This window comes from Paramormyrops kingsleyae, chromosome 24 (assembly GCF_048594095.1).
Source record: "Paramormyrops kingsleyae isolate MSU_618 chromosome 24, PKINGS_0.4, whole genome shotgun sequence".
Taxonomy (NCBI): Eukaryota; Metazoa; Chordata; class Actinopteri; order Osteoglossiformes; family Mormyridae; genus Paramormyrops; species Paramormyrops kingsleyae.
This window is the reverse complement of record NC_132820.1, coordinates 7,987,634-8,014,789: the sequence shown is the minus strand read 5'-3', so window position 1 is coordinate 8,014,789 and position 27,156 is coordinate 7,987,634. Positions and strand designations below refer to the sequence as shown.

The window sequence follows — 27,156 nt, the reverse complement described above, 5'->3', positions numbered from 1 at the left end:
AGGTCAGCATTCAGCCCGTTGCCGCGGTGACACCTGTCCGCCTGTACCTACATCTGTCCATGAAAAAACTCCCCAGCAAGGACAATTTCTAATAATTATATAATTTTAAACACTTACAACTCAGCTGGCTTGTACATTTGCCCAATTCATCATCTTATCGATCCCAAATCCACTTACCCATTGACCTTTGACTCTACAGCTGTTGATTCTGCCCCCCCCCCCCCCCCCCCAAGGGTAATGGCGCATATGTGCACTGAGGGGAAGTCCCCCCACCCCAACTCCCAAGTCTGAAATGACCCACCCAACGGTGGTGTTCACCACCACTCAAACCTCACATTTATGTGGCGCCCCCTGCTGGCCCCACACAGTCACGACACTGAACATGAAATGAACGCGTTCCTTATTTAGACAAGCAGCATGTTCTGCTAACCAGCCAGGTAGCTACAAGGTTCTGACTCTACTCGCAAGCTATTGATGTAATTTTTGAAACAGCTGCGGGGGGGGGAGACAGGCCGAAAGTGAGTTTTTGATTGGGGCCCCAGAAAGAACAAACTGATCCCTGATGACACCCATCGACCGGGGGTGCATGATTTTAATATCACCTTTTTTCACCATTTTCGCCAGGAAGCCTCCACAGTGTTGTTCAGAGTGAATGAAGCAGGATTTCTCAGTCAGCTGGGTTAACGTGAACGTCCAATGAGAGTTTAGCTATGGAGCATTCCTATTGGACAATCATGGACAGTCATCTAGCTTAAGTTAACCCAGCTAAATGAGAAATCCTGCTTCATGAAATTCAGTTTTTGTGGAAAACATCACACATCCCTGACCCTCCTGGAAAGCCCTGAGCTGTGAGACCCAGCAGAGCCAAGAAAGCACCACAGACACTGAGAAATAGTACCTCTGGAAAACAAAAACCGGCACACGACGAAAAGACAAACGCGTTGGGAAATTTCAGCCGACACCGCAGCCACTGAAACACCCCGGGCCTTATCCCGTACGACAGCCCATACAAGACAAACGTGCGCAATTATCTCGGGCCATTTCGGACGTAATGCATTTACCACCCAATCGATACTTATCAGCGACTATTAGGAAGGTCAAGATTAAGATTTATCGTACCGCAAAATACACCTACGAGCTAGCAGATAGCGCGCTAGTTAGCGGAGAGTGTTTGTGGCCCCAAAAGGTTTCAGGTTTAAGTCCCAGGAGGAGGACAGGAAGTGGAAGGAGACCTTTAATGTGTCCAACCGAGGAGCTGTGAGCGGGGCAAGTCGTCTTAAGAGCCCGGGAGGCTGACAAAATCGAGAATATTTACACTCAGTGTTGGGACGCTTACGCTAACTGGGGGAGTGTGTGCGCATTAGTTACGGAGGCTGACAGGACCGCACACGTCTCGCTTCAGCCCAGGACAGGTTTATAGACTTTATCCTCTATTTTTAGAACAGCCCTTAAATCGCGGCGACTTTCCGCGGAATTATGAGCAGACGTAGCGGGAAGGCGGATAACGAGCGATGCCTCCCAGCTGGATTTCGGCTCGCCAGAGTCTTAACGGAGTACGAGATGTTTCTCAGGTCGCTCCGACGCCTTAAAACCACACCGTGTGCTGAGCGAGACCACCCCCCCCCCTCGCCCCCACCGTCTCACACGTTTTCGTGTCGGAGTTTACTTCCCGCTCGCATCCGCAGCCTTCTCCGCGCCAGATTACAGGATCGGCGCAGTTTTCCCGGGATGAGAACACGATTCCGTCCTACTGCGTTCTGGCTACCGGCTCTTTATAAAACATTTTGGTTCGTCGGTTCCACTTTACAGGACTTCAGAGGGAACCAAAAAAAAAAAAAAAAAGCCACTTGAGATTCACAATTCGGCAACAAAAGCGACGACTGACACTAATGAAACACACACTATCAGACACATCCTTGTTGTAAGAATTACCCAAATAGGCAAAAATAGCACCTTCTTCACAGACATAACGTATGAATTTTCTAACACGGTAAAGAGATTTGGGCCAACTGTTAAAATAAGAACCATACAGCTATTGTTTTAAGGTGCGAAATGGGCAAAAATCAGACCGTACTCCCACACGTGAAAGCGGAGGATTGTGGGAAGGTGACAGCTCTTTGCTGCATTCCACAGCTCCATAGCCCACCCCGAAGTGGAATGGAATCGGGGTCGTAGGGGGTCCTGCAGACGAGGACAGCAAACAGCAGAGAGGGCTGACCTCCTAATAGGACCACGGCCCCGGTGACCGTCGGCAGAGCCCCTGCCCCTAGTCTCTTTGTGCATCCGAGCCCCCCTCCACCCCCACGGCAGCAGACGCACTCTCAGAATGACCCCCTTCATAATCGGACTCCTCCTTGTCACGCCCATCCCTCCTCTTTCACATTCCACACCTGCCCTTTGGTCCCTCTCTGCCTCTTCTTCATGCCCCCCCCCCCCCAATGATAAATTACGTTGCTCCCTTGCTCCTTGTCACATGTGCAACCCATAGCAGATATATCTCCACCGGCATTCTGGTAACAGGATCGGCTTTAACACCCCCACCCCCACACCACACGGTTCAGCTGTGTCTCCAAGTGGCCCCCCGACCCCTCGCTGGAGTGGCAGGAGCTGTGGGGAGGGGGGGGGGGGGGCATGTGACACAAAGGAGAGTAGCAATGGCAGGAGATGCCGCCCAGCTGGCCCTACAGCTGCCGCCGCCACTCTGTCGCTGGGAGCCGCTGGCACGGCGCCCGGGGGCTGCCAATCCGCTCACTCGCCCCCCACCCCCACCTGGCATCACCCGCCCGGCCGACGCCCTTCGCAAACGCAGACACCCGCTCCGCCACCCGGAGGCGCTCTCCCAGCCATGCCGAGACACCGAAGGCCGCCCCCTCATCGCTGCATCCTGCTGCGCTCGACTCGGTGCCGCTCTGGGGGGGGTGGCATCTCCCCGCAGCCCCAACACGCCCCCCCCCACCGCCTTTCGGGCTGTTTCGGGATGCGCTCGCATCTGCTCTCGTGCCTCTGCAGCTGCGGATGTGGCAGCAGGCCCGACGCGGTGCGATGTGGATGTATGGGGGCCCCTGCCCCCCTGCCCCACCCCCGCCGGGCCCAGTACGTCCTTCTTAAAGCCTCCTTTCCGTGAGACTCCCCCCCCCCAGTCTCACACTACACACATCTGCGACCATCGTCGATGAGACCATCATCAGACACACAGGATGCCGACACCTGACAGAAATGCCAGCGAGAGGCCCTCCCTCCCTCCCTCCCTCCCTCCCTCCCTCTCTCTCACTCTTCCATTGTCTCCATCTCTTTCCCTTCTAAAGAACAAATGAGCGAGACATCCTCCCCGTGAAAGTGTTCCCCCGTTCGCCTTTGTGCCCGTGTCCACCCCCGCTCCTGCCCCATTCCTGCGCCGATCCGCACCCGGCTGTTCTGCTCGGCGCCGTGCTGACAGGAGCTGCGTGTCTGGCTCGTTCTCCCGATCCAGGGAACCGGAGAACTTCTCTTTTTGCCTGATTACTGCCAGAGCCCGTTTCCCCCGGCGACTGACACATCATCCACACAATTACCCACAATCCCTCCTGGGGACATTTGCAGTGCCAGATTGCTGGAGCTCCCAAGCGCTCCATTGTTTTGTCTGTGCTGCCCCCCCCCCACCCCCCCAGGCAATGTCCCTCACCCCCCCCCCAAACAGGCCTTGCCTCTGAGCCTCATCCTGAATGGGTCACACACCATAAATCTTCAGGAAAATTTGCATTAGTCGTCTTTACTTGCCGAACGGCCTCCTGTCGTGATTCCCTGAATGAATAGACCTGTGCACATACACACACTGCCGTATCTCTGGGGGAAATTGGCCGGGGGGGGGGGGCACTTCCACAATGACTCTCATTATTACACAATTAACCATCCACAACCACACAGACCACCAAAGCTCAGAAGCAGGTGAAAAACAGATCGAGAAGTTAGAAAGTTCTCCTCCTTGTTCCAAAAAAAACAGAAGTAATGACAGATTTATGTACACAAGACAGCCCCCCCCCCAATGTGCATTTCTGTCTTGCAAAAAAGAAAAAGATGAATCCATAAATGACGTCAGCGATAACGATGATGGCTTCATTTTGTGGCGATGTTCCCATAATGTCAGTTTTTCGCAGAAACAGTGAAACCTGTGTGTGTGATTTTTTTTGGGGGTGGGGGGGGTGCGGGGCGGGTGCAGAGAAGGACCCACATCTGAGTCCCAGCACCTCTTGACAGTCCCTTCAAACTTTCGCACCATTATTAAGAGAAAACGATCCGGCGACATGCAAACGTTTCCGCCGAACCTCAGATCTACGATTTGTTTTGAAGCGGTCTCAGGTTTCCTCCTGTATTTGCCTTCCAGCTCCAATATCTTTTTCACAAAAACACTGGGGCCGATTTGGGCGACAGCCTAACCGCTGCATTCCCATTAAGACCCTGGTCAATCTATTGGACGCCAGCTCTCTCTCTCTCACACTTTTATACCATTAAAAAGCTTGTTTATTCAGTGGCAGAAGCGACTAATTACCAGTTATCAAGTTAAGTTCCTCTTCTATGCCCTCTTGTTCATTTGCTCACCAAAGTGCCGTCAGCCTAATCAATTTACATAACTAACACTGGTGTCTCTGTCCATTTGTATCACGACACATTTCCTGGGGCGATCAGACTAAACTACGTCCTTTGTGGTTAAAAATTACAGCCTCCCTTGCTGGGAACAACATTTTTTCAGTCAGAAGTCCAATGCAGGAAAAAAAAAGTAAATGAAAATATCGGCCATCCAAGAATGAATGCGTTCATTTTCTCCATCCTGATGTGGGACTTCAAGCCTCATTTACGGGATCTGACCTAATCCGCGAGACCCCCGTCTTTCCGAAATGGACGCTTTCCATCGCGCGCTGCTATCTCCTGCGATTTAACCATTTGTCACCATTACCGCCGGCTCGGCCAGCACCGATCGCGGAAAAGTCGGCTTTCATTTATCGGGAAAGCGGCAGACACGGCTAACTGGATAGACTCAATCCTTTGGGGAGGGGGGGTGGATTCTAAGATTCTAAGCCACCTCTTGAAGCAAAAACTCACCTCGTAACTCAAGAGAATTATTACCCCCCCCTACCCCCGCCGTCTGCATTAATGTTTCATGCTGTATGTTTGGTGCCAGGATCGCAGTTTTATGCTGTAACTGGATATGCGTCCGTCCCGTCCCCCCCCCTCCCCATCCACCCCCGCTTCCCCTGCTCTGTCACCATTTGGCCGAGAGTCCCGCATAATTCCAAACTCATAATAAATACATAACATGAATATAACAACTCTTCCTGCTTCTTGGCCACGTCAAATTCAGATCCGGATAGATCTCTGTCTGAAGCTGGAGTGAGTGATGTGAGTTTTTTTTAAACTCGATGGTCGATGTGGATTTGCATTCAAAGACTGAAACCGCAGTGCTGAGTCGGGAACCCGCTGAAACCCCCCCCCGGCCTGACACTTGTAGTGGTACAGTCCGGCAGACAGGACCGGCCTGAGACCTGCTCACATACACACCTACCTGTCCAAAAGGCCTGAACCAAAAAAGGACCACTGGGGGGGGGGGAGCAATCCCAGGGCCAGCAGACCAATGCTGCTTTTGGGCCGCCGAGCAAAGTCCTTAACCCCCGAGCTCCGGGGGCTCTGTACACTGGCTGACCCCAAATTGTGAATCCCCTCCCCTCCCCCCCACCCCGAAACACAGCACCACCCAGCCAACCATGTGTTTACAGGCCACAATGCTTAAAATCACAAGAAATACAGTAAAGGGTGACATGTAGTGAGGACTGGGGGGGAGCAGAAAACAAGTGGAAGCATCACAAAAGTGATGAACAGCAGAAGTGTAATCATCAGAAAACAGGCTTCACAGGGCTCCGTGTTTCTCTCATCCAGGATATTGTTTTGCTTAGCAAAATGGATGTGCTTCACCACGAGAAACCACCGGGCCTCCGAACCAATCCAAGGCCGGCGGAACTTCCCAATTAATCAAACGGAGGCAAAATCAATGAAGAGGGGAATGAAATTCCAAAAAATCTGCTCCGTTTACAAGGTGCGCTGGATTTTTTTTCCCCCCTCATCTGATGAATCTGACCTAAATAAAATGTACACAGCTCCCGGTCGTACCAAACTGAACACGCAAGCGCGCACACACACACACACACACACATCTTTTCTTTTTGATGTCGAACCAGCAAACTTTTGGCCTGAATCCACATTTCCAACCACAGAATGATTAAGCTCAAATTTACAGGCAAGGTCCTGCTCTCACACGTGTCTATGATAGAAATGCCGCCCCCCCTCTGCATTTTCACCTCCCATAATGCCCCCCCCACCCCTCACCGGACACTCTCCCTTCTCTATCACATCAACATGACTCCTCATCATCAGGGACGCCCCCCCCCCCCCCCCACCCCGTCTAGCTCCCGGCTTCAAACAAACACTGGCGAGTCACCATGGCGATGTGAAAAGGTGTTTGGCGCGCAGCGTCTGTGCCAGGCCGGGGGGGCGGCGCTGACTCCCGGTTACCGACCGCGGTTCTGTCCCCACACAGTCCCCCGGTCCCGGCCCAAAGGTAGGTAAAATTAGAAACCGCGAAGCTGAAATTCGGATGACACAGAAGCCGATGGATCTGATTAGCATGCTGCTAATTATGCGGTTTTAAAAATGGACTCGTTACAGTGCAGCGCGCCCTGGCTGGCTGCGGGCGAGACGCCGGCGCATGTGCGCATGGGAGCGAGCGGCGCATGCTGAATATTACATGATGGCAAGATGGGGAGAAAAATCAGACGATTCCCAGATAAACTAGGATCTCGGTGGAGAGGCAATGGGGGGGGCAGGGATGGGGGAGGATGATTGAAAAAGTGAATGCAGCCAGTCGTACTCACCATGAGCTTGACCTACGCTGAAATGAAGGCACGGACACAAGAAAACACTTTTTGTGGTCACACTGGCATGCGGTTTAACCCCCCACCCGTCCCACCCAAACTCCAAAAATCTCTTTTCCAAATCAAAGGGGCAATGTAAACATTTAGTTAAACGTTTCAGTGTGTTTCTGCGACCATGTTCAGAGGAAACCGCATCCCCTCTCCCCTTGCTGCAGGGGGCGATGTGGAGCACCATGAGAGTCCGATCCCTGTAGATGGTGGAGTTCGATGCATTCCCCAAAGTATCTAACACAAGATGGTGGCTTCTGGCTGTTATTCCCCATTTAGGGGGGGGGGGGGGTTCAGCCCAATCCGGCTGCACTGGCACTGCATTCTGAGCCGGATTCCGGGGGCCAAACGGGATGCACTCTTCCTGGAGGCCCCCAGGGAACTGGGGGGGGGGGGCGCTGGGGTCTCCGGAAGGTCGAAGAGCTCATGCGGGCCTCGTTTAGTCTGCCTCCCCCCCCCCCCCCACCAGCCATGTGGCAACATCTGTCCGGCAGCTGGACCGGTCCGAGTTGCGGCACCCGGGTCCATATGGACGACGCCGGAGGAAGGGGGGGGCACACGCAGATCATCGATCTGCACTCATTTACCTCCTCTACGGGGGTGGGGGAGCCCAGAGGGGGCAACAGTTTGGGAGACAGAATGTGGGGTCAGAGAGGCGGGGGGGGCGGCAGGGTGGGGGGGTAATTATGTCTGGTACCACTCTTCACAGCTCCCGGGTCTGACATGAAGCCTAGGCAAATATTTCAGCAATTTCAGTGACACTGGGGGGGATCTTGTGTGTTCTGTTCCCTCCATCTGTCTACACCCCCCCCCCCCCTACAGTTTCCCTCCCCCTCTACCTGACACACATTCTCACCATCTTCACAGTTACAATACGAAAGACATTAACATACCGACTCATTTAATTAGCCAAACACCACGTCCCCCCCCCCCTCCCCACAGCGGCATTACGTAAAACCCGATCCGGCCCAGTTTCCGAGGACGGGCACTAGAAGCGAACCTGTTACCCGGATGATACCAGACGAGAAGGGAAGACGGGCACAAACACCCACGTCGGGGATCATCGCCACAGCCGGGCGCCGAGACTCGAACCTCGGATCAGGACCGGCGAGTTCTACGTATGTGTGTCAGGCTGGTTAATATTTAATTAGCGTTCCCCTATTAAGCGGAGGCCGTCCAATCTGAGCTGATTAATTATGAATGGATCTGCATCAGAACAATTCCCCGACGCTGCTGCCCCTCATCTGCGCTCATTAGGTCTCTCTGGGAGCTATTTAGCGCCGGGTCAGCTCACGCACGTGAGAAGTGCGTCAGGCCCCCCCCCCCATGGGGGGGGCGGGTGTGCACTCCCAGATGTGCTACCACATGAGCGTGTGTCCGGGTACATAGCGCCAGTCCGACCCGTTAGGCCAGCTGTGCGGGAAGTAGCAAAGGGACAAAGGAAGGCAGAGGAAAGTGCGGGGGGGGGGGGGGGTCGTTTTTGGGAGGGACAGGAGTTGCCATGGCCCAGCTGGTGTGAGGAGAGGTTTAAAAACGACCAGACGGAAAAGGCCCTGCGTGTAGGACAACATCCTGAACATGGAGAACACAAACGCGGGGGGGTGCTTTTATTTCTAACAATCAGCCACTCATCCAGTAAATCAAGTGCAGCACAACCTGATCTGGGGTCAGCGAGGAAAGTAATCCATCTCCCACCCGCCGCCCAGACACCACCGCGGACGGTGGGAGTCGCCCCCCCCACCCGCATGCCGCCTTAATTACTCCAGCCGCACTTCTCGCCATTCCGCCCTCTCTCCCGTTAACCATGACCTCGTCTTATTATCCGACAGCCTGAAGCCTTGCCATTCTGGTTTCGGCACTGGTACCCATAGGGGAAATCCACTGGCCAATCAGGACCACACATATAAACTGGCCAAAATGAAGCAAACCGGCCAATCAGAACCAGCGTCTAACACTTATACTAGCCAATCAGAACTAAACTAGCCAATCAAAACCAATCAGAGCCACACAAGTAAAACGAATGAAAACAGCTGCGATCTACGTTTTGTCCATCACGCCCAACATCAGTCAAGTGTCCTAACAAACTAATGAAAGGGTTACAAAGGACCATGGCGGCATTTCAGGCCTAAACGAAAACAGAGGCAGTAAATCCTCTTCACCTTCTGCAAACTTTGGGAAGATTTGCAGAAACAATAAATCAAAACTGCAAGCACAAGAATCCAATTAAGCACTCAAATCACGAGCGAAACAAAAATCACGAGCGAAACAAAAATCACGCGCTCCTGCTAACCGGCGAAACCTTCTGTAGAAAAAAAAAAGAAAGAGCAGCCGTATTACTTTTGTTTAGCGTGCGACCAGTTACAGCAAACAACCAGGGAACAGTTTACAACACAAAAGCCAGGCAAAGGTCGATGGGGGTGGAGGAGGAAAAAAAAACTAATTTCGCCAACAATTTCCACTGACGAGTCAATTTATATCTCGGCCGAAAAAATAAATTCCGTTTTTCGTTCGTTTACTCACGTTTTAAGGGGGAATCACGAAAGCCTCTCTAATCCAGAACGACCAACATTAAACACCAAAGAAGCTTGCCCCCCCCTCCCAACTCCCCCCCCTAGAGTCTAAGCTCCCTCCCTTCAGTTAAAGTGCCGCTTTGTCAGGAATATAATTTCCCAGCTCTCTGTGGCATATCACAGCTCCGACAGACGGGCCGCGTTCGCCAGCGTCAGCCATGAAACTTTAAAAGTGACTGTTAACCCTCGGCTTGACGGGCCGGATTCGCGGCACGGTGGATATCCAGGTGGTGTATCGGAGGAGGAGGAAGGCGGGGAAAACAGCAGGAATTACTGAGAGGCACTGCGGGATCATTATCAGTATGTCTTCAACCGTTAATCTCTAAAAGAAAATATCGGGATTAACGCAAAGGAGAGAATGACAGAAAGACTGGACTGCGATGACACTGGTGATGTCATTATTGGTGGGTGGAGGGGGGGGGGCATCCAGGTGCCTACTGAACAAAAGGCAGAGCCCCCCCCCCCCCATGACTGGCACCGCCCAACCGGCCCAAACTGGAAGGCCAGGGATGTGTAAAGCGAATTGTCAACATGGCCGGGGAACATCCTGAGGGACCTGCCCAGCGTTTGGGGGTGGGGGGTGGGGGGCGGAGGGGGGTCACACTGACAAAATACACGTTTTCGACCCAATTTTGCTGGAAAGCGCGGAGGGCGGGTTTGGAAAAGCTGTGTACGTTTAGGACAATAGAATAAAGCGAATGAGCGAATGAAAGAGGCGCGCGGGGGTTTGTCACAACCTACGGCAAGCCAACATCTGCTGACGGTACGAGTATTCATCAGGAACAGGAGAGAGAGGCGCCCTGGGAGGCTCAGGGGCACGAGGGATGGGCGAGCGATTTCCAGCGCAGCCCTCCAGGGGGAGCCATCCTCTGGCCAGTACAAGCCGTCAGCATCCCGGGGGGCCGTCCCCCACCTCCCTGACAGGCACGGGGCTGTAGTGTGTCCATGTGGTTTGGCGGGAGGGCGGGACACAGAGAACGAGAGAGAGAGAGCCCCCTACGAGGCCCCGTGAGTTCCTCTACGAAGGATTAGCGTGGACGTGAAATATGGCTGCCAAGTACAGGGCCAGCGGCTTGAGCTCCGCGTCTGTTACGCTAACACTGCCTGGACTGTTTAATTACAAATAATTGCACACATGCACAAACAAATACATACACTTTCGGAAACTCGTTACAAGAGAAGCTAACAGCGAAATGCTCTTTACGGCCACAAAAGGAGGAAAACTGAGGCGCTTGTTAATGACCCGGTAACTTCCTGTTCCTCACTTCCTGTTGCTATTAAAGTTCCAGGAAATGAGTCCATATGCACTACCCCACCCCCCCCCCCCCCCCCCCCCCCAAACCTTGCATCTCACATTTTCTCAGGGGCCTTATAGTCCGTCATGTTGCGTCCACATCTGTTGTTCTCCTTCTCTCTCAACATACATGACCAGCAGGAGGCGTCGCAGTTAAAGGTGCAAGACGTTACCAGTTGGCAGCCACTACTGTCCCTTTAAGCGAGGAGCTGGAGTCTGACTGAATCAGTGGAATTTCCAGCTAAATAAGCGGGAGAAGGTTACCAGTTTGGGAGTCTGCGAACGCAAGAGGTTGTGAATAAAATACGGCCGTGGCTGTTCTGGGCAGAGCCTGGCCGTTACGGCCCACCCGTGCTATAATGAGCATTCTGCCCGCCTAAGCTCAGGCTGAAGCTGTCGTGGGGGGGGTGGCTTGTCGAGCCAGGCCGGGTCAGGGTTCACGGTGAGGCATGATGTGGGTGCAGCCCCCATCCAACACCAATGTCTGCAGTCCGAGTGGGAGGAAACACTCATCTTTCATTCCGCTTTGTCTTGCCCCCCCACGCTGCCAAAAGAGGCTATAGATCATCACTGCCCCCCCCCCCCCAATCCAGCAGGCTGACTGACCTGTCCAGTTCACAGAATCCTCTGCACAGGATCGGTCCTTTACCCCGTTCCACGTTCTTATGATCTTCAGATGCTCAGCGATGAGACATCAAGAACCCCCCCCCCCCCCACGGTGAGCAGGATTTACTGTACAGTCAGTCACCACTTCAGCTTAGCTGAGGGGAAAGCAAACAAGAACTAGGTTAAGCTTAAGCCTCTCCGTGATTGGCAGAGCACAACAGCCCCGCCCACTCCGGAATTTTGAGCCCGGCTCCTCCAATCAGCACTAAGACATGAAGCCACCTGCGTTCAATGCGTGTTACAGCATTTACACAGCTGTGCATTTAATGCCCCGATTTCACTAAAGGTACGACAGAACGACCCTCCTGAGTCCACAGACCTGCTCCGTACTGCATAGTACCCAACTGAGAGTCCTATACTGCGGGTCAATGGCATATACATCAGCACGGTAAACATACATGCAGAAACACTGACTCCCTCTGGCACATCTGGAAGACATTAGCATTGGGATAGAAAATGGAAAGAATTATATATGTATAAAGAGAGAGAGAATAAAGAGCTGTGTGTGTTGGACGTTGGACAAGAGTTTACTGACAGGATACGCTGTGCAAGATCTTGTTCCACAGAACAATGAGAATGTGATGTGGAATGGGGGGGGGGAGAGAGTGAGCAGAGTCATGATGGAAACCAGATTTAAGTGCTTGTTCAGAGGGTGCGGACCTGCTGCTCGAACACACACTCGCGCACCGCTAAATACCCATCCGCTGGCGTTCGCGCTGTCTACCGGAATCCCCACCGGAGAAACCAGGGGGAATGACCTCAAGTTAAATATAGTCATAAGAAAAACCCTCAGCACACAGACCTGCCCGAAAACACACACAGGCACGAGAGCAGCCGGGGGCAGAGCAAGCACAACAATAACCATGCCAGAGCGCCATTAGATCCAACGACCTTCCGCGAAGAACCCACTAAACTCAAGGCCGTTATTTGTGGATGTGAGCCCCGCCCATGGGCAAAATAGCGAGCTGAATGCTTTCAAACTTTAGGTGGTTTTTAATATTCCTCATAATTCATACATCTCAGCACTTCAGTATTTAAAAAAATAAAAATAAAAAAAAAACAAGGAAGGCCATTGGACATGTTAACCCTTAATGGGGAGGATCACAGTTCATAATAAGAGACTCAAAATGACTCTTGGGTCACTTTATGCTGTCTTCAAATGCTGGTGTCCCCCCTTAACCTAGACTACAGACTCTCTCCCCCGATTCTCAACTGTAGATATGGTCACTTTATGCAATTAGCATATATAATTTATCAAATTTGTGTTGGAAATTATACCAGAGTCACTCTAATACACCAAAACGAATCAATTTCATCATTTTTCAGACATACCCGTAAATTTTCATACAAAAATTGCTTAAAATGAGTCCCATCTAGCAGCATTTTATAATATTTAATAAATCCATCTAAGGTTATTAGCTGAAGCACGTTCTTCCAAGTCTATTGCAATTAAACATCACGGTAGAATGTATTCACGATAGGAAATACACCGGAAAAAACACGGTCAGAGAGGTTAAACGATTCCTTGGCTCCAGGAAAGGCCGTTTATTTAATATTGCAGGAAAAACGGAATAGAAAATTAACATTAACATGAGTTTGTCGGCGCTTGACTAGCGGTCACCGGCGCGCCACGCCGGCCGACGTGGGCCGCATCCAGCCGGGCACATTTCCTGAAATGGTGCGTGATTTAATGAGAGCGATGGCGATCCAAGTGACTCAACTAATTCAATCACATCTGAAATATCTGAAACTTGTAAAACCTCTTGCAGCACCGTGTTTTGCCGAGCGCCGCGTCAAATTAAACAGAATTTAATTTAATGCGTAATGCTGGATGTTATAAATTGGTTAAATAAATGCGAACGCGAAGATATATAGGACAGGATTAATGCAAATGACTTCATGGGAAAGATCTAATGAGATTTATCAAAGCTGGCAGAAACCGGGGGAGGTATCGTTGCGCAATTATTTTTAGAGGTCAGAGAAGCGTGTTTGGTATTTTCCTCCGCGTTATTATGCATTAAAATTAGACCGGACGGAAAACCTCTACACAAGGAACGAGGGTGATTTAAGACAATGGTGAAAAAGATGCAAATGACAACGATTTTATATTTACTGGTTTTGAGGGGATTGATATTATCGTAATGTCAAAATTTTGAGGTCAGCATTATTCTTCAAGCCGCTTATTTGCTGCGAACCAAATGCGATGATCAGGCTGGTCTTACAATAAAGCACGGGCCCATTTTCACTATAAATATATATTAGCAGGATTCTGCTTTTTAAAAAGGAGGAAAAGATTTTGGTAACTGCAGCTTTTGGACACTGAATGCGAACCGCAAATATACTGGAGTGCGATGAGTTTTCCAAACAACACTTCGTAAGTGTGATGCGAGGGTGACTTGGGTTCTTACACTGTTCTGTATGCAGAGAACGTGCATTTGCTTTAATTAATCATTTAACAAAAGGGTACAACGTGGAGAAAATGAGATACACGTCATGTTGAAAGCTAATTTGTTTTCTCTGTGGGGATGAAAGGGAGATAACGTTGACAGACTTTAATCTTCGGTACCGGAGACGCTGTTCTAGGTTTATCGCGCACAGAGGCTTTTTGCTTCATGCAAATTCGAACATCGAGTTTGTTGATACGAGAGAGGTTCTCCTCCTCATGTCTATCTGCAAAGATGTATGTTCGTCTGAGAAAGCGGATAGAGGCACCCGTACTCCCCGACTGAAACACTTTAATGTCGTAGAGTTTCACAGTGGGAGGAAGACATCTCTCTCCCTGGACGTCATGCTGATGGGGAACATCTGTATGCGGTTATCAGGATAAAAGCCAGTAATACGGAGGACCGCGACTAATATAAGCAGAGGACAGCTCTGCTGTCGGGATTTCCACACATTGATTGCTATGCCGTCCTCGCAGTTATTTCAAAATCATTATGGCGACGGAGGTAATGGTCACATGAAAGAATCACCCCCTACAAGAAACGACATCGCCAATATACTAGTGATTATAACAAGGAACTCAGTCGATACGTCTAAATTTAATGAACCGTCATGCTAGTTGATCTGGCGTGCTAATTTCAGCTAAAAAAAACACTCCCTACCAAACATGTCAGCTCTACCCGGGAATTTGCCGTGGGGTGTGTGTGGGGGGGTGCGGTTCACAAATCCTCCACATCTGCCGCGGCCTTCCCACGGTCGTTATAGCAGCTGGGATTTTTTCATTACGATATTGACTGCATATGCATGACGCGCAGATCCTACCTCATCCGATCGATGCGGACCTTCTTAAGTTCACAGGAGTCACTAATTCACCGGACCAATTAGCCAGCGGCGTCACGTGACCGAGAGAAGGGACACTTGTGAAGGCGGTGGGGAGATGGAGCAAGAGGCTGGTCAGAAAAGAGGCGGCAGTGGGGGGGTTGCATACCTCTCTTTCATCCTTTCATCATCGCCTCCCTTTTAAAGACTCTTGTCGTCTTTTTACATCTCCCTCCTTTGTACCCTCTCGGTCTCCGTCTATTCACGAGGCACACCTTGCCTCTCACCCGCACTTTCCATAGTCTTCATTCAACACCCCGTCTCCTGCGCCCCCCCACCCCCCAAATACACACACACAATGTACAAATTCCACTGCCTCTTTGTGCCTCTCTACACCTCACCACCGAGTGCCTTTAATTGACGGTAATTGGGGTGGGAGGGAGAATGTGGGGAGGGGGGGACGGGGGGTTATTATGTACGGCTGGCTGTACTAGACCCTGAAAATTACCCAAGGGAGAAGGAACAAGTGGGGGCAGGAGTGAATGAAAACAGAGAAGGAATGAAGGAATGGGGGGGGGGGCAGTCATAGGAAACGGAGCAAAATTTCAGAGGCAGAGTTTCGCATTGTACTACCACGGACAGTAATTACTACTACTGTTCGTTACCGGAGATGCCTGTTCTTATCAACAGCAAATCAAGGTAGTTTTTTTCTTTTATGTGCTCTAAACATGAACCGTGCTGGCCTGGAAAAAGACCACGCATGCAGAAACGCCGAGTATCCCACCCACACACGCATAACGCACTCGAGACCCACTTCTCGGGACTGGTCTAAGCCGAGAGAGTCAAAAAGAAAAATTCCCTTGTTTTTTTTTGGCGGTGGGGGGTGCAAATTAACGCACCCCTCCAAGGAAAAATACGTAGGCATAATAAATGTAGCACTGGTGTCGATAAACATGGGGGGGGGGTGTCGAGATCAAAGGCGCCACGGCACGCGCCCCTCGGGGACTGCGTGATCCGAGGATCAGCCTCGCTCGGAGGGAACTCGGCAGCCTCGGTACCCGGACTCACGGGATACCCGCGATCGCCCGTTTTTACGCCAGTATTACGGACCACCTGTGGCTCACGGACGGTCATTCAGTCATTCAGAAACGACGGACATAATCCATTAAAATAACGAGCGTGAAGTAGGCGCGAGTAACTGTATAATCCGCCCAGAGCACAGTGATTACTCCAGTTAGGGTAATGATGCGACGTAATGAGGGAAATGCTTCAAAACCAATTCTGGGTCAGACTCCAAGCACTCTCCGCTACGCCTGGTTTGGCCCAGTTACCACTCGTTCTCATTGAGTTAAACTAAACAGGTACTAATGGCGCCCAGTGGTGGCTACCACAATGGGTTTAGAAACCTAGTTTATCTCCTCGTTATTGCTTAGGGAACAGAGGCAGTTCATCATCTGTCGAAGAGACAGCAAAGAAAATCAAACTGATTTGGGTTCTTCAAAACCACGAGTGGAGACCACTTCATTTCAACAGCAGCCCTCCCAGTCTCCACCGGGCACGGGGGGGCATCGTGTGACCTCTCCACCCTCCTACCACGAACACTCAACCATAAATAAAATGCATCTATGGGCAGCAAGCAGTGAAGCAGTGTGGTGCAGAAAGAGCTGGATTCGTACCTAAAACATCGCTGGTTCACTTTCCCTTGCCCTTGAGCACAAGGTATATAGCTTTTTTTCCAGATGGAAAAAATAATATTTTTCGGTCAAGTCCGCGATAGTTAAATGCACCCGGCTGAGAATGGATTCGCCCGGTAACGCAGACCTGGATCTACAGCACACTCTAGTGTTCAAACTCTGGAATTGCTTCATTCCTACCAGCGCCACATAATGGATATTAAGCGTGTGATAGGCTGTAATTAGTCCGATAATTTTGCGGCTAACAAACGTTCTGACAGCTGCAGTCAAAACATCACGCCGTGGTGCCGATCCGTGCATTAATTATCTGTAATAGGTCTGTTCAGTCACATTTACCATTTCAACAGAGTCGAAAATATTAAGCCTTACATAAACATATAAACTCTTGTCGTCTTATTTTCACACCCAGGTAAAAAAAAAAAATAACCGCTTCGGACAGAGTGCTTGCGTAATGGTTTATCCTTCTTACAGCAGTGAGCTTTTCATGGACAAGGCCCAGTAACTCGCAGTTACATTATGATGGATTTATTTGTATTTACTTTTAGTGCCGCTTTATCTGCGCTTACGTTACTTGTTCCCCGAGATTAACTTCAATAGTTCACCCGTCTCACGCGGTGGAAAATCTTTTTCTAAATCACAAAGAAAAAGCTTACTCCGGCAGTGGCTTTTGTATGAAGGCGGTTGTGGTTGAATGTCTCTGTGTGGACACAGAGCTGTTTGACTGTTAAGAGTGATGAATGTGCTTGGTGCACGGACCCTCGCCCCCCCCCCCCCCAATTTGTGTTCCGTTCTGCTGAGTCATCGGTCATGAACGACCCTGGCAACAGCGTCAGCTCTGGTGGGAAAGCGGGCAGGGGTCAGGACTTGGAGCCGTGCAGTATCCATGTGTTCCTGACTACGAGTGTTGCATTGCGTCACAGGTGCTGCCTGGGCACCCATAAGACAATGCATGCACCCATCCCCCCCCCAAACACAAACACAATCTCACTCCTCTTCATTTCTATTTCCACTTAGCACTCAAGATTGAAAGGTGCGAGCAGCCTAGCCGTTCAAGAGCTTTTTTTATTTGGCGCGGGAGGGGGAGGGGGTGCCCCGTTGCGGGGTACTCGGCTTTAGTTATGTCGGTAAAAACGCGTGACATTTACCAAATGTAAATCTGAAAAAGCTACACATCTCGGTGTGGACGGATGTAAATGTCACTCACAGCTAGATTCTGCCGCACAGATCCGGTCCCATCATCACCCCCTATCTCCCCTGCCTCTCTCGTTTAGGTCTCTCCGATCTGCACCTGGCTTGTGCGTTTCAGCCCATAATAACGTCTTCTAAGACGGAAAAACGGAGGCGTAAAGGACCCTTAGCGCAGAACCGAGACGTAGCCCCTCCGCCGATATATCTTTGCGGTTTTTTTCCGATCACTACAGAGCCTCTAATTACTCATATTTGTTAGCAGTCGACCTGAATACCTTCCAATGTCATTTTCACAGGCACGTCTGACAGTGTGCAACACTCTGAATGAGAGCATCTGTTACAGGCTGTAAGCAGAGTTCTCCCTCTCCTTCGATATCTGCTCTTGGCTGCCCTCTCCCACCCCACGCCAGTCCTGCTCTCCAAAATAATGAGTTGAAGCGAAGCAGGATGGCCTATGCCCTACTTCTCCAACCCCCTCCCCATCCCTTCCCCCACGCCGGACAAAGGAGAGCGAGGACCACCGTGGAAACCCCACCCGGCATGTCCCTCGGCATCGCGATCCTTATCGGCGCCCTACAAACAGCCGCGACCCACCTCACAATAAAGCCTCACAATAAAGGTTACGTAAAGCTGACGGAAGAAGCTATTCGTGCGACCTTTGCCCCTCCGATCGCAGGAACCGCGACTGCAGCACGTAGCGAGACGGACGTCCAGAAAAGCGAACATCACACGGAAATCAAGAAGCGTGACCAAAAATATATTGAACTCAACGCAGCATACAGTGTAACGGAAATCACTGCTGCTGAACTGAGTCAACATGCCCTAGCATGATGATCCCATGAGATCTCAGAAGCCACGGGTGTAATTATTAAGAAAATGTACAAAGTACATTATATTTCGGACCCATTCCAGGCAGAAAGCCTCAAAGAGTGTGAAGGAAAACTTTGTGATTGATTTAATTTAGCATCTCGTTTGTATGATTGCGGCACACATGTCACTGCGATGATGCCAACGCTGCAGAACAACACTTGTGATACGCAACAAGCTGGGAACTGCAAGGTATGACCATCATTAGCACTGGGAAAGGGAAGTCGCTTTCCCACAAGAAAGCGAGGAAGGTGGGAGGAGTGAGAGAGGAACTTCATTTGAAGTCCCCGGGGCTCGCGCCTGTTTGCACCACTACAAGAGGAGAAGTCGTCCTTTTGCTTTACTTATGAGAACAATGAACTGTCACACATCTGATTTATGACCCTCAATGATACATAAGTTAATTTAAAAATAAATTAATCTGGCACTTCAATTTACCGTACGTCTATATTTAAAAAATATGACTTCTAATATTTACTATTTGGCAGTTCTTAAATGCCTCTTGCTTTTAATCATTTCCAGTTAAATTCTTTCATTCTGCCGTGAAGTTTGCAATTACATTTCACCTAGTAGCCTATAATGTGAGTAATAATATGTAGATAATGGAGCCCGAAAAACTTAAAGCTGGAAAAGTTTATTATCATGCTGGATCATCCCTGGGAAACATTTAGGCTTCATCCTCGTCACTTCCGTCATCCATGCTTCTGGGCAGTGTTTTGATTTTCGCTACCACTTGTTAAGTCAAAAACAAAAAAAACAACGGTAACACTACGAATTTAAACAAACGCAGGGCATTTTTTTTACTAAATAAATGCACCATCATTTGTAAATGTTAGTTCCGTTGGATTAACCAGAGGCTAACGTAGAAAATTGCGTTGGCGGGGCTTTAAATAGACACAGCTAATACACAGGATTAAATTGTTCACATTTTAGCAGATAGGGATGTTTTTAATGGCATAGAAATAAAATTAACTTTCAGATTAATAAACCGTTTCGCAATCGCAATTAGTGTATGGGCGTAACGATCGTATAGGTCCCTATGAAGTATTGCGTTTGTTCTTTATTCGCTTACTTGATTTGGCCCGGCACGGTCTTGCCCAAAAATACCTGCCTGAATAATGTTGTGTGGACTGACAATAAATAACTCGTATTTAATTTAATTATAGTTCCTCTGAGTGTTTATGACATAATATCGCCACACGAAGCAGAGCAAACATTTCATGGGACCGGAGTTTCATGGGAAAACGGGTAATGAAAAGCAGAATATGTAAAAACGCGGTTTAAAAAAAGTAAATATCACCATACAGGAGTGCTTCTAAAAGTCAGATAGACCATGCAACTTCCCGAACAGGAATTAATCAGGATTTTTCGGGCGGGGGGTTGAAAATGATGAAAAGCAGAGCTCATATATTTTAAGTGACACCAAGTTCGTGTAAATGAGTTGTTCACAATGGGTTTGAGGCAATTTTCATTTAACACCTATCTTTACACTAAAAGCAAGGTCAAAGCAATAGAAAGAATTTTAGCCGCAGCCAAGCGTTACCAGAGACCACGTGATATAACTCAGAGCACGATTTAAAAAACTGCTTCTTCCCCACACTAGAGGGCGCTTTTTGCTTGTCAGTGGTAGGCCTATTTTACTTTGAAAGTTCTCCTTTCTGTCAGTAATGATTGATGCACCGTGATCCACATCTTCGACATATATTTAAATGAGACTCAGCCAGCTATCTATTGGGAACCAGAAAAATCCACATTTCAGTGTGTAAAATAAAGAAAAAGGAAGTTACGTTTTTGCATGATGAGAGAAAACTTTATTATGGATATTGTTTCATAAATAAAGGACAGACCTAAAGTAATAAAAATGTATAAATGGGTGCTGTGCGGATGAATTTTGATGGGTTTTATAGCACTTAGTAAGTATGACGGCACTCAGCATGAATAATGATTTTAATATGCATTCACTAAGGGTGTGAAAAACATCGCCAAATAAATTTTCTCATTTGAAGGTCCCTCAGTCCCCCCAAAAATCCCACCCCGTCAGGCTTCAGTGGTTCATCTAGAAGTTTCAGCAGGTGTGTTGAATTTGAGCCTAACGCGCTCGGTTTCTTAAAGAGAAAGGAGGTTTGTGCCAAAGCGCGCGGCCAGAAAACAGTGTCATCTGAATGTATCAAACATTTTTCATATCAGAAAACAACTGTCTTCATGTGACAAAAAAAAAAAAATCTGCTGGCTCTTTGGTTATTTTTTTGGTTTAGCTTATGGCTTTGTCCCATAGGTCAAAGTGGGTGGTCCAAGTGGCGCCCCCCACAGGCCACTTATGCCTCGCACACAGATCAGATCTTGTAGATGCCCAGGAAGGTGGCGTGGGGAAGGAGGCCAATACCTGCATCCTTTCGGGGAATTGAGAGCTCCAGGACGGAGCCCGACTCCAGATTGTGGCCACCTGTAGTGGAGTGGGTAAATAGGGGAGTGGGTGAAATGGTATGATCTACCTATGGTGGGCGGGGTCAGAGTGTTCAATTATTATCCAATTAAAATAATAAATAAATAATTTGACCACCAATCAAAATTGAGTAGAATCAGAGGTAATAAAGCACTCTTGTATATAAGTGGCTGGGACTGACCAGCAGTGTAGCAGGTGTTGAGCGCTTCGCTGTTGTTCCTGGGCATCCACTTAACGCACTTCATCAAGCTGCTCTCCTTGTTTTCGCGGTACTTCTTGATCACGTGGCCCATGACGAACGTGGGGTCCTCATACAAGACCTACCATCCGAGTAACATTTTCACCTTTGTACAACAACAAATAATCCTCAACGAGGACACACGAAATATTTACATTTCTTGTACTTGTTTTTGTTTTGTTGCTTGTTTGTTTTTTCTCTCATAAGAGAAAAAAAAAACATAATTCAAAACGAAACTCCAGAAATGAATTATGCATTTTATTTTAATCCGTCAACTTTTCTGTTTATCTACCTGACTGTAGATGAAGTAAAGCCCTCCTCTCGTCACGGTAACGGTTTCCCCAGATACCTGCAGTCCCTCACCTTGACTCTGTCCCACAATCCATTTCACCAGCGTCTTGTCATCTTCGTCTGACAGAGAAAAGGTAAGAGAAGAGGACAGCGAGATGGGCACGGACGTGTGGCAGCCACGTCAATCACTAACACCCACATGCGGTTTGGCTAGTCTCAGCTCTAAATAGCCACCATTTCTTAAATGTAAGATACGAGTACGGGTGACCCTGGGTGAAGCAGCACCATACAAGGAAAAAATACAAAGGAAATTACGTTAGGAGAGAAATCCGATAGGGAAGGGGGGGGGGGAACATGCATTTAACGGGAAGTCTAAAATAGGACAGCATTGTGAGGCATTCCAAGAAGGAGAGGTCTAAATGAGCTGTAGCGAGGGAAACGAAATCTAAAGAGAAAAATTGGATTCAGACTTGCCATAGGAATGGGTCGAGACAGGATGAAGGTGCAGAAACGCACGCCGCCCTTAAAACAAAACGTAATGTTGACAAACAAGCGATTTTCCCAGGACGGGGACTTAAGTTACAAAAAAAACAATGTTATTGTATCTGCTTTAGCATTGAGGATTTACCACAGAGATATCAGTCTTGAAGCTTAACTCTAATGCCTTTAATAATGATCACGGCCGGAGCCAAACATGAGCGTCATCGTAAAGCGTTAGTATATGTGCATTGCCGACACATTTTGGTTTATGTCATAGCAGCGAAACCAGGGGCGTCAGAAGCATTTTGAATGGGGTGGGACACACTGGCATAAAACTAATATTTTATGTTAAATGTGGGGGGGTCCAAAGGAATAATTATAAAATGTGAGGGGGACACCTCCCCCTCAGATTTAATGACGGCGACGCCCATGAGCGAAACACCAGGTGCGTGGAAGGGGGGGGGGGGGGGGTCACTTACTTTGTCCCACCTGGCGCTGCTTACGCGGTGTTTTAGAGGTAAGGTCTCTCTTTGTCCGGCTGGCATCCTGACCAAGAACTGGGCACTGGCATCTGCTCGGGTCTGTCCCGTGGGCATTTAAGAGGCAAATCAAGATTCGTCCAATAGACTCACCCCACAACTTATAAATCACTTGCAACTGTGATGAATTGGGAAGGAGTAACAGTATCTCGCGGTAAGACTTAAAAAAAAATCTGATATACAAAATAGGTACATACTAAAGAATCGATCCTATGATGTGCAGTATAATGGTCATTGCAATATTGTAGGCATGTAGCCTAACTAATGTTAATATCCCCATTTGTCGATACTATTCGTATTTTTCAAAACAAATGAATAAATGAAACGTAGGCCTGTTCTTGACATTACCGATATAATGCATTACCTGCATAGGCTTACATGCACTGTACACGTGGTATTTTCCATCTATTGTAAGTCGAGGTTTATCCCTATAAAATGCGCTGCCAGGGCATTTTGTTGAAAAATCTGCACGCATTATCGATATGGCGAGTAGCGCGTGGTTGTGCGTGAACTGCAGCATCGGCTAATTTGTAAAAGAGATAAGTATTGTTACTCAAAGGGAAATGTTATTTTCAGTAATAGAGATCGGAAGCGAAACAGCGGGGAGGCGCGGCGGCTTGCTGCCGGCACACGGCGCCGCCGTACCCGGGCACTCACCTAGGGCGCAGCGCGGCGGCGCGCCCGCATCCTCGCCACACAGAGACCCGACGCGGTGCTGCAGCTCCCACAGCTCCAGCCGAAGTTCCCGGATGTGGGCGCATTGTAAGAGAAGCAGACCAAGGCAGGTGCAGGTGGCGGCCACCCAGGCGGCCCATGGCGTAAATGTGCCCGGTAAACGTGGCGAATCAGGGGGCGCCATGACCCCTTTCCTCGGACCGCACATAAAGGGATGCGACAGAGCACAAACCGAAATGGCGATCGTAGGACTTTTATTTTGCCCTCCGTCCCCTCTTAATAAACGAATAGCCTACATTTAACTTTCGCAATTTTTTTTTTTTTGTAAGATTGCATAGGGAGGCGGGGGGCGGCTGAAATGTTTTGCCTATGAAGCGTTTCTTTTGGAGAGACGCTACTGTAATTCAGTGACTAACTGGAACCAGCTGGCAAGGCTTAAATGTCAGCTCTGCATGGCCGGCGGAAAACTGCCCAGAATGAATACATTCAGAGTATGTATGAAGCACCAGTAGAAATCAAATCTCTGCATTTGTATTTGTAGTGAGAGCAGCACCTCGAAACCACCTAATTTGCAATATTACGAATATTAATCTAATCACATATAACATTTTCCCCCGAGAATTTACTTAGGCTCAATCGATTTAAACTCGGTTTCCTTAAGCATTTAAAGCAGGAATGTCTAGACAGTCTTGGGTGAAAATACCAAATACTGTGGACAATCAAAGTTTTAACATTCATTGTATAAAGGAAAATAAGCAACCAATAATCAACAAAGAAACTAACCAATCACTGAAATTTCTTTCCGCTAACGTTGACCCATTTTCCATGTTTACTTGCACCACACAAGCACAATGAGGGTGATGATATTAAATTAAAATGTATAGGCTACAAAGCAATACAAATCGCGACACATGGGTGTTTCAATGTTCATTTTATTTTCATTCTTAAGAAATATTAACAGATCCGAAAATCAAGAAAATAAAAACATTTACAGCACAGGAGGAAAAAAAATCTTAAATGACTTTATATATAAATAAGCGTTTAAACACCAGTAGTGAATGACGTGGACACGTCACATACGTAATATTTTGTAAGTGATGCAGAAGATTGAAACTCATGCAGAGCAATTTAAATAACAAAGCCGTAGCCACTGATCACGCGGTCTTTAAAAACAGAGGGGGACAGAAAAAAACAAACTTTAAAATAAAATTGGATATGAACATGCAATTCCATCATAGACACCAGTATATTTCAAATGCGGAATAATATTTTCTCCACATTAATCCAGAAAGCTCGTTATTTTTTAAATATATTCTCAGCTGTCTCGTATTTTACATTATTTACAGACTAATGCATAATTATTAAATTCAGTCCTCCTCGAGCTAAGTCCTAGACTGATTGTTAGTGTTAAAAAAGTAATTGTTTTTGAGAAATATTTGTTTCCGTGGATTTTATTGGCTTCTTTTAAAAGTGCAGTGCCTAGCGAACTCTCGCGGCGTAAACTTTAGTTCAAGACCACACCGGAACCCTGACGCAAACCGAATGTGCATTAAATGGATTCCCCTGGAGCAAAATCATTACGATTACTCGACTCACCATCAGCTATCAGCTTTCCCACCGCGTCTGAAGGACCGGGACAAAACACCTAAAGTCCTTATACGATGCTGGATCCGAATTCCCTTTAAAACAGGAATATACCGTATAGGAACTGTCCTGCACGCGGTGTCTTGGTTTGACACGTAAAAACATTGCATCATACGCTCATATATGACATTTCTACCGAGTAAGATTCTGCAGCTACCAAAATAAGAATTTAAGGCACTGCACATTTAAAATGAGTAAAATATCATTTTGTACATACATCACATATACAAGTTCTTTGTTATTACCTGAAACTTTTTCAGCAATACAACTTATAACTGGCTCCGTGAAATAGGCTAGCAGTTAAAAATAATAAAAACAAACGATGAAATTAAGGACATTGTGTTAGTGTCTGTCGTTAACATATCTGCTGCTCAAGAATACCTCACCAGATCTCCCATAGTGGACTACTGGGCGGACAGGGATGGAGAAAGGAGACCCTCCCTGGTCAACACAATCACCAACTGATATGCGACACCCCCAGTCAGAACCAATCGCTGAATGTAGCCTATAAACGTGGGTAAGACTGTAGGCCACATCTGCGTGTTTGTAGGCTTCCTTTTTAGGGAAATACAAACCCTTTCCCGCTCTAAATCTGACTTGACATTGCTTCTTCCCTTAGCATAAAGGCACGTTACTGTAATTTTCTCAGTTGCACAAACTTGACAATCCATATTCCCCTTTTAACCCCTTCAACCGAATCATCTCTCCAGGGATCAGAGCACCGATTATCGGATTCCGTTCATCCGCATGCGGATCTCCTCTTCTTCCCATAACCAGGCCTATGTGGATTGTCACGTTTGTCAGCCTGACACCCCCCCCCCCCCTCCCTACTATCCATCACCAATACCTGAACACAAACTGCAGCCCGACGGAAGAGTCAACCTACAAGTCGTCATAAACAGGCACATGCACGGGTAACAACGCAGGCACACACACACGTACCAAAACAGCGCTGCGTGTGCAATCTCAAGTCCTTCTCATACTGAGCCAGGTTGCACGTTCGCCTGCAGCATCCATAATCGAGCACTTAATGAATTTAAAAAAATAATAAAATAAATAAAAATAGCACATTGAGGAATAAGTACAGGTAGCCTGTGGTGCTATCGTGCAGTCATCTGTTAGAAACGACTGTAGAGCATAAACAGGTCCAAACCAAACCGAGCGGGTGAGCGAGGAACCGACGCTTTTTGGACCAATCAGACCAGCGGCAGCGGATGCACAAATCCAGCACTTAGCCACACAAAGGTCACATCTCATGACGCCTGTATGAGTGTCTCTCGGATCTCCACGTTTGGCCTTCACACATGACAGTCGATTACGCTTCGAAAATCGAAATAAAAAAAAAGTAAAAATACAACTGGCGTGACAGTAATGGCTCTACTGTCTCCCATACTGACGTCACTGGCAGACCCTCGGGACCTCATCAGTTCATTTCAGCTCCCATCAACCTCTCCCCCCCCCCCCAGCCTCAAATGGTACAGTCTCCTGCTAAATCTGGCATTGGTCCAAGTCTAAAAACGAACGCGCTAATTTGTAACTTTTGGGGGTGCACAAAAAGGCAGAGTAAACATTGAAAACCTCTCTGGATTAAGACTTTATGACTTGTAATATCTGTCGGTGCGTCACAGGTTCAAGTTAAGAGAGTCGATTCTTCAGTCATTTCATAAAGTTATTTTTTCCCCATCTGAAGGTACAGTAATATAAAAACATGCCTCAAAAAAGGTATATATCCAATAAATAAGAATGTTAGACATTAACAATGTAATATATTTTTGTATATATAGTCTGTAAGAATACCACAACAGTACAATACATTCTGAAAAAAGCATTTTTCTTGCTTTGCGAAAGGAAAGATAAACATTTAAAAAGAAAAAATCGCCTGAAGTGAAGAAATGACCCAATCGCGTAAACTCCTTCTGTTCGGGGCAGAAAGATTAAAAGAAAATAAGGCAGATGTTTCCCTCCACCCCCCCTTTGGCCTCCTCCTTTCTCCTTCTCAAGAAATGAAGAGGCAGAGGATGACAACGGGGAAGAGAAAGAGGGAAGCGAGAGGGACAGGATGGCGGCAGCCGTCCCAGTGAATCATGTGGGTGGCGGGGGGGGGGGGGTCGCACAGGAAGGAGGAAGCATGGGTGGACTCCATGACACGAGGGAACTTGTGCGTGAGTGTGTTTGCCCAGGAAGCAAAACGTCTGTATGAAAATTTGCAGCCATGCCCCCCCTCCCCCCAGCCCACAACCCCACCATACATGAGGAGCGACCGCAGAGGTGTGAAACAGCGCCATCAAGAGGCCAGGCCTCGCTTCTGCAGCCTCTCCAGCTCTCTGCTCTGCTTCAGCTCCTTGATCCTGCATGTTTT

General features: G+C 48.3%; 2 protein-coding genes and 1 long non-coding RNA gene across 4 annotated transcripts in view; 1 reads left to right on the top strand and 2 right to left on the bottom strand.

The window, feature by feature from the left end:
• Positions 1-20,275: 20,275 nt before the first annotated feature.
• tnfsf13 (TNF superfamily member 13) lies at positions 20,276-23,564 on the bottom strand. The gene is made up of 6 exons (XM_023803507.2): positions 23,136-23,564; positions 22,419-22,520; positions 21,934-21,981; positions 21,461-21,579; positions 21,112-21,250; positions 20,276-20,930 (listed from the first exon to the last, which is right to left on the bottom strand). Exons 1-6 carry the CDS (start codon positions 23,359-23,361, stop codon positions 20,821-20,823), a joined length of 744 nt encoding a protein of 247 aa, XP_023659275.1. The 5' UTR covers positions 23,362-23,564; the 3' UTR covers positions 20,276-20,820.
• LOC140582467 (uncharacterized) lies at positions 22,520-24,781 on the top strand. Its single transcript, XR_011985441.1, has 2 exons — positions 22,520-22,632; positions 23,055-24,781. It is a non-coding gene; the product is annotated as an uncharacterized lncRNA (long non-coding RNA).
• The window catches only part of LOC111839523 (calmodulin-binding transcription activator 2), a 24,266-nt gene continuing 21,177 nt past the window's right edge, over positions 24,068-27,156 (bottom strand). For both annotated transcript variants that reach the window (XM_023803504.2, XM_023803505.2), the window contains one exon: positions 24,068-27,145. In XM_023803504.2, the coding sequence (XP_023659272.2) occupies positions 27,082-27,145 (64 nt within the window). In that variant the 3' untranslated portion in view covers positions 24,068-27,081. The remainder of the gene's footprint in view (positions 27,146-27,156) is intronic.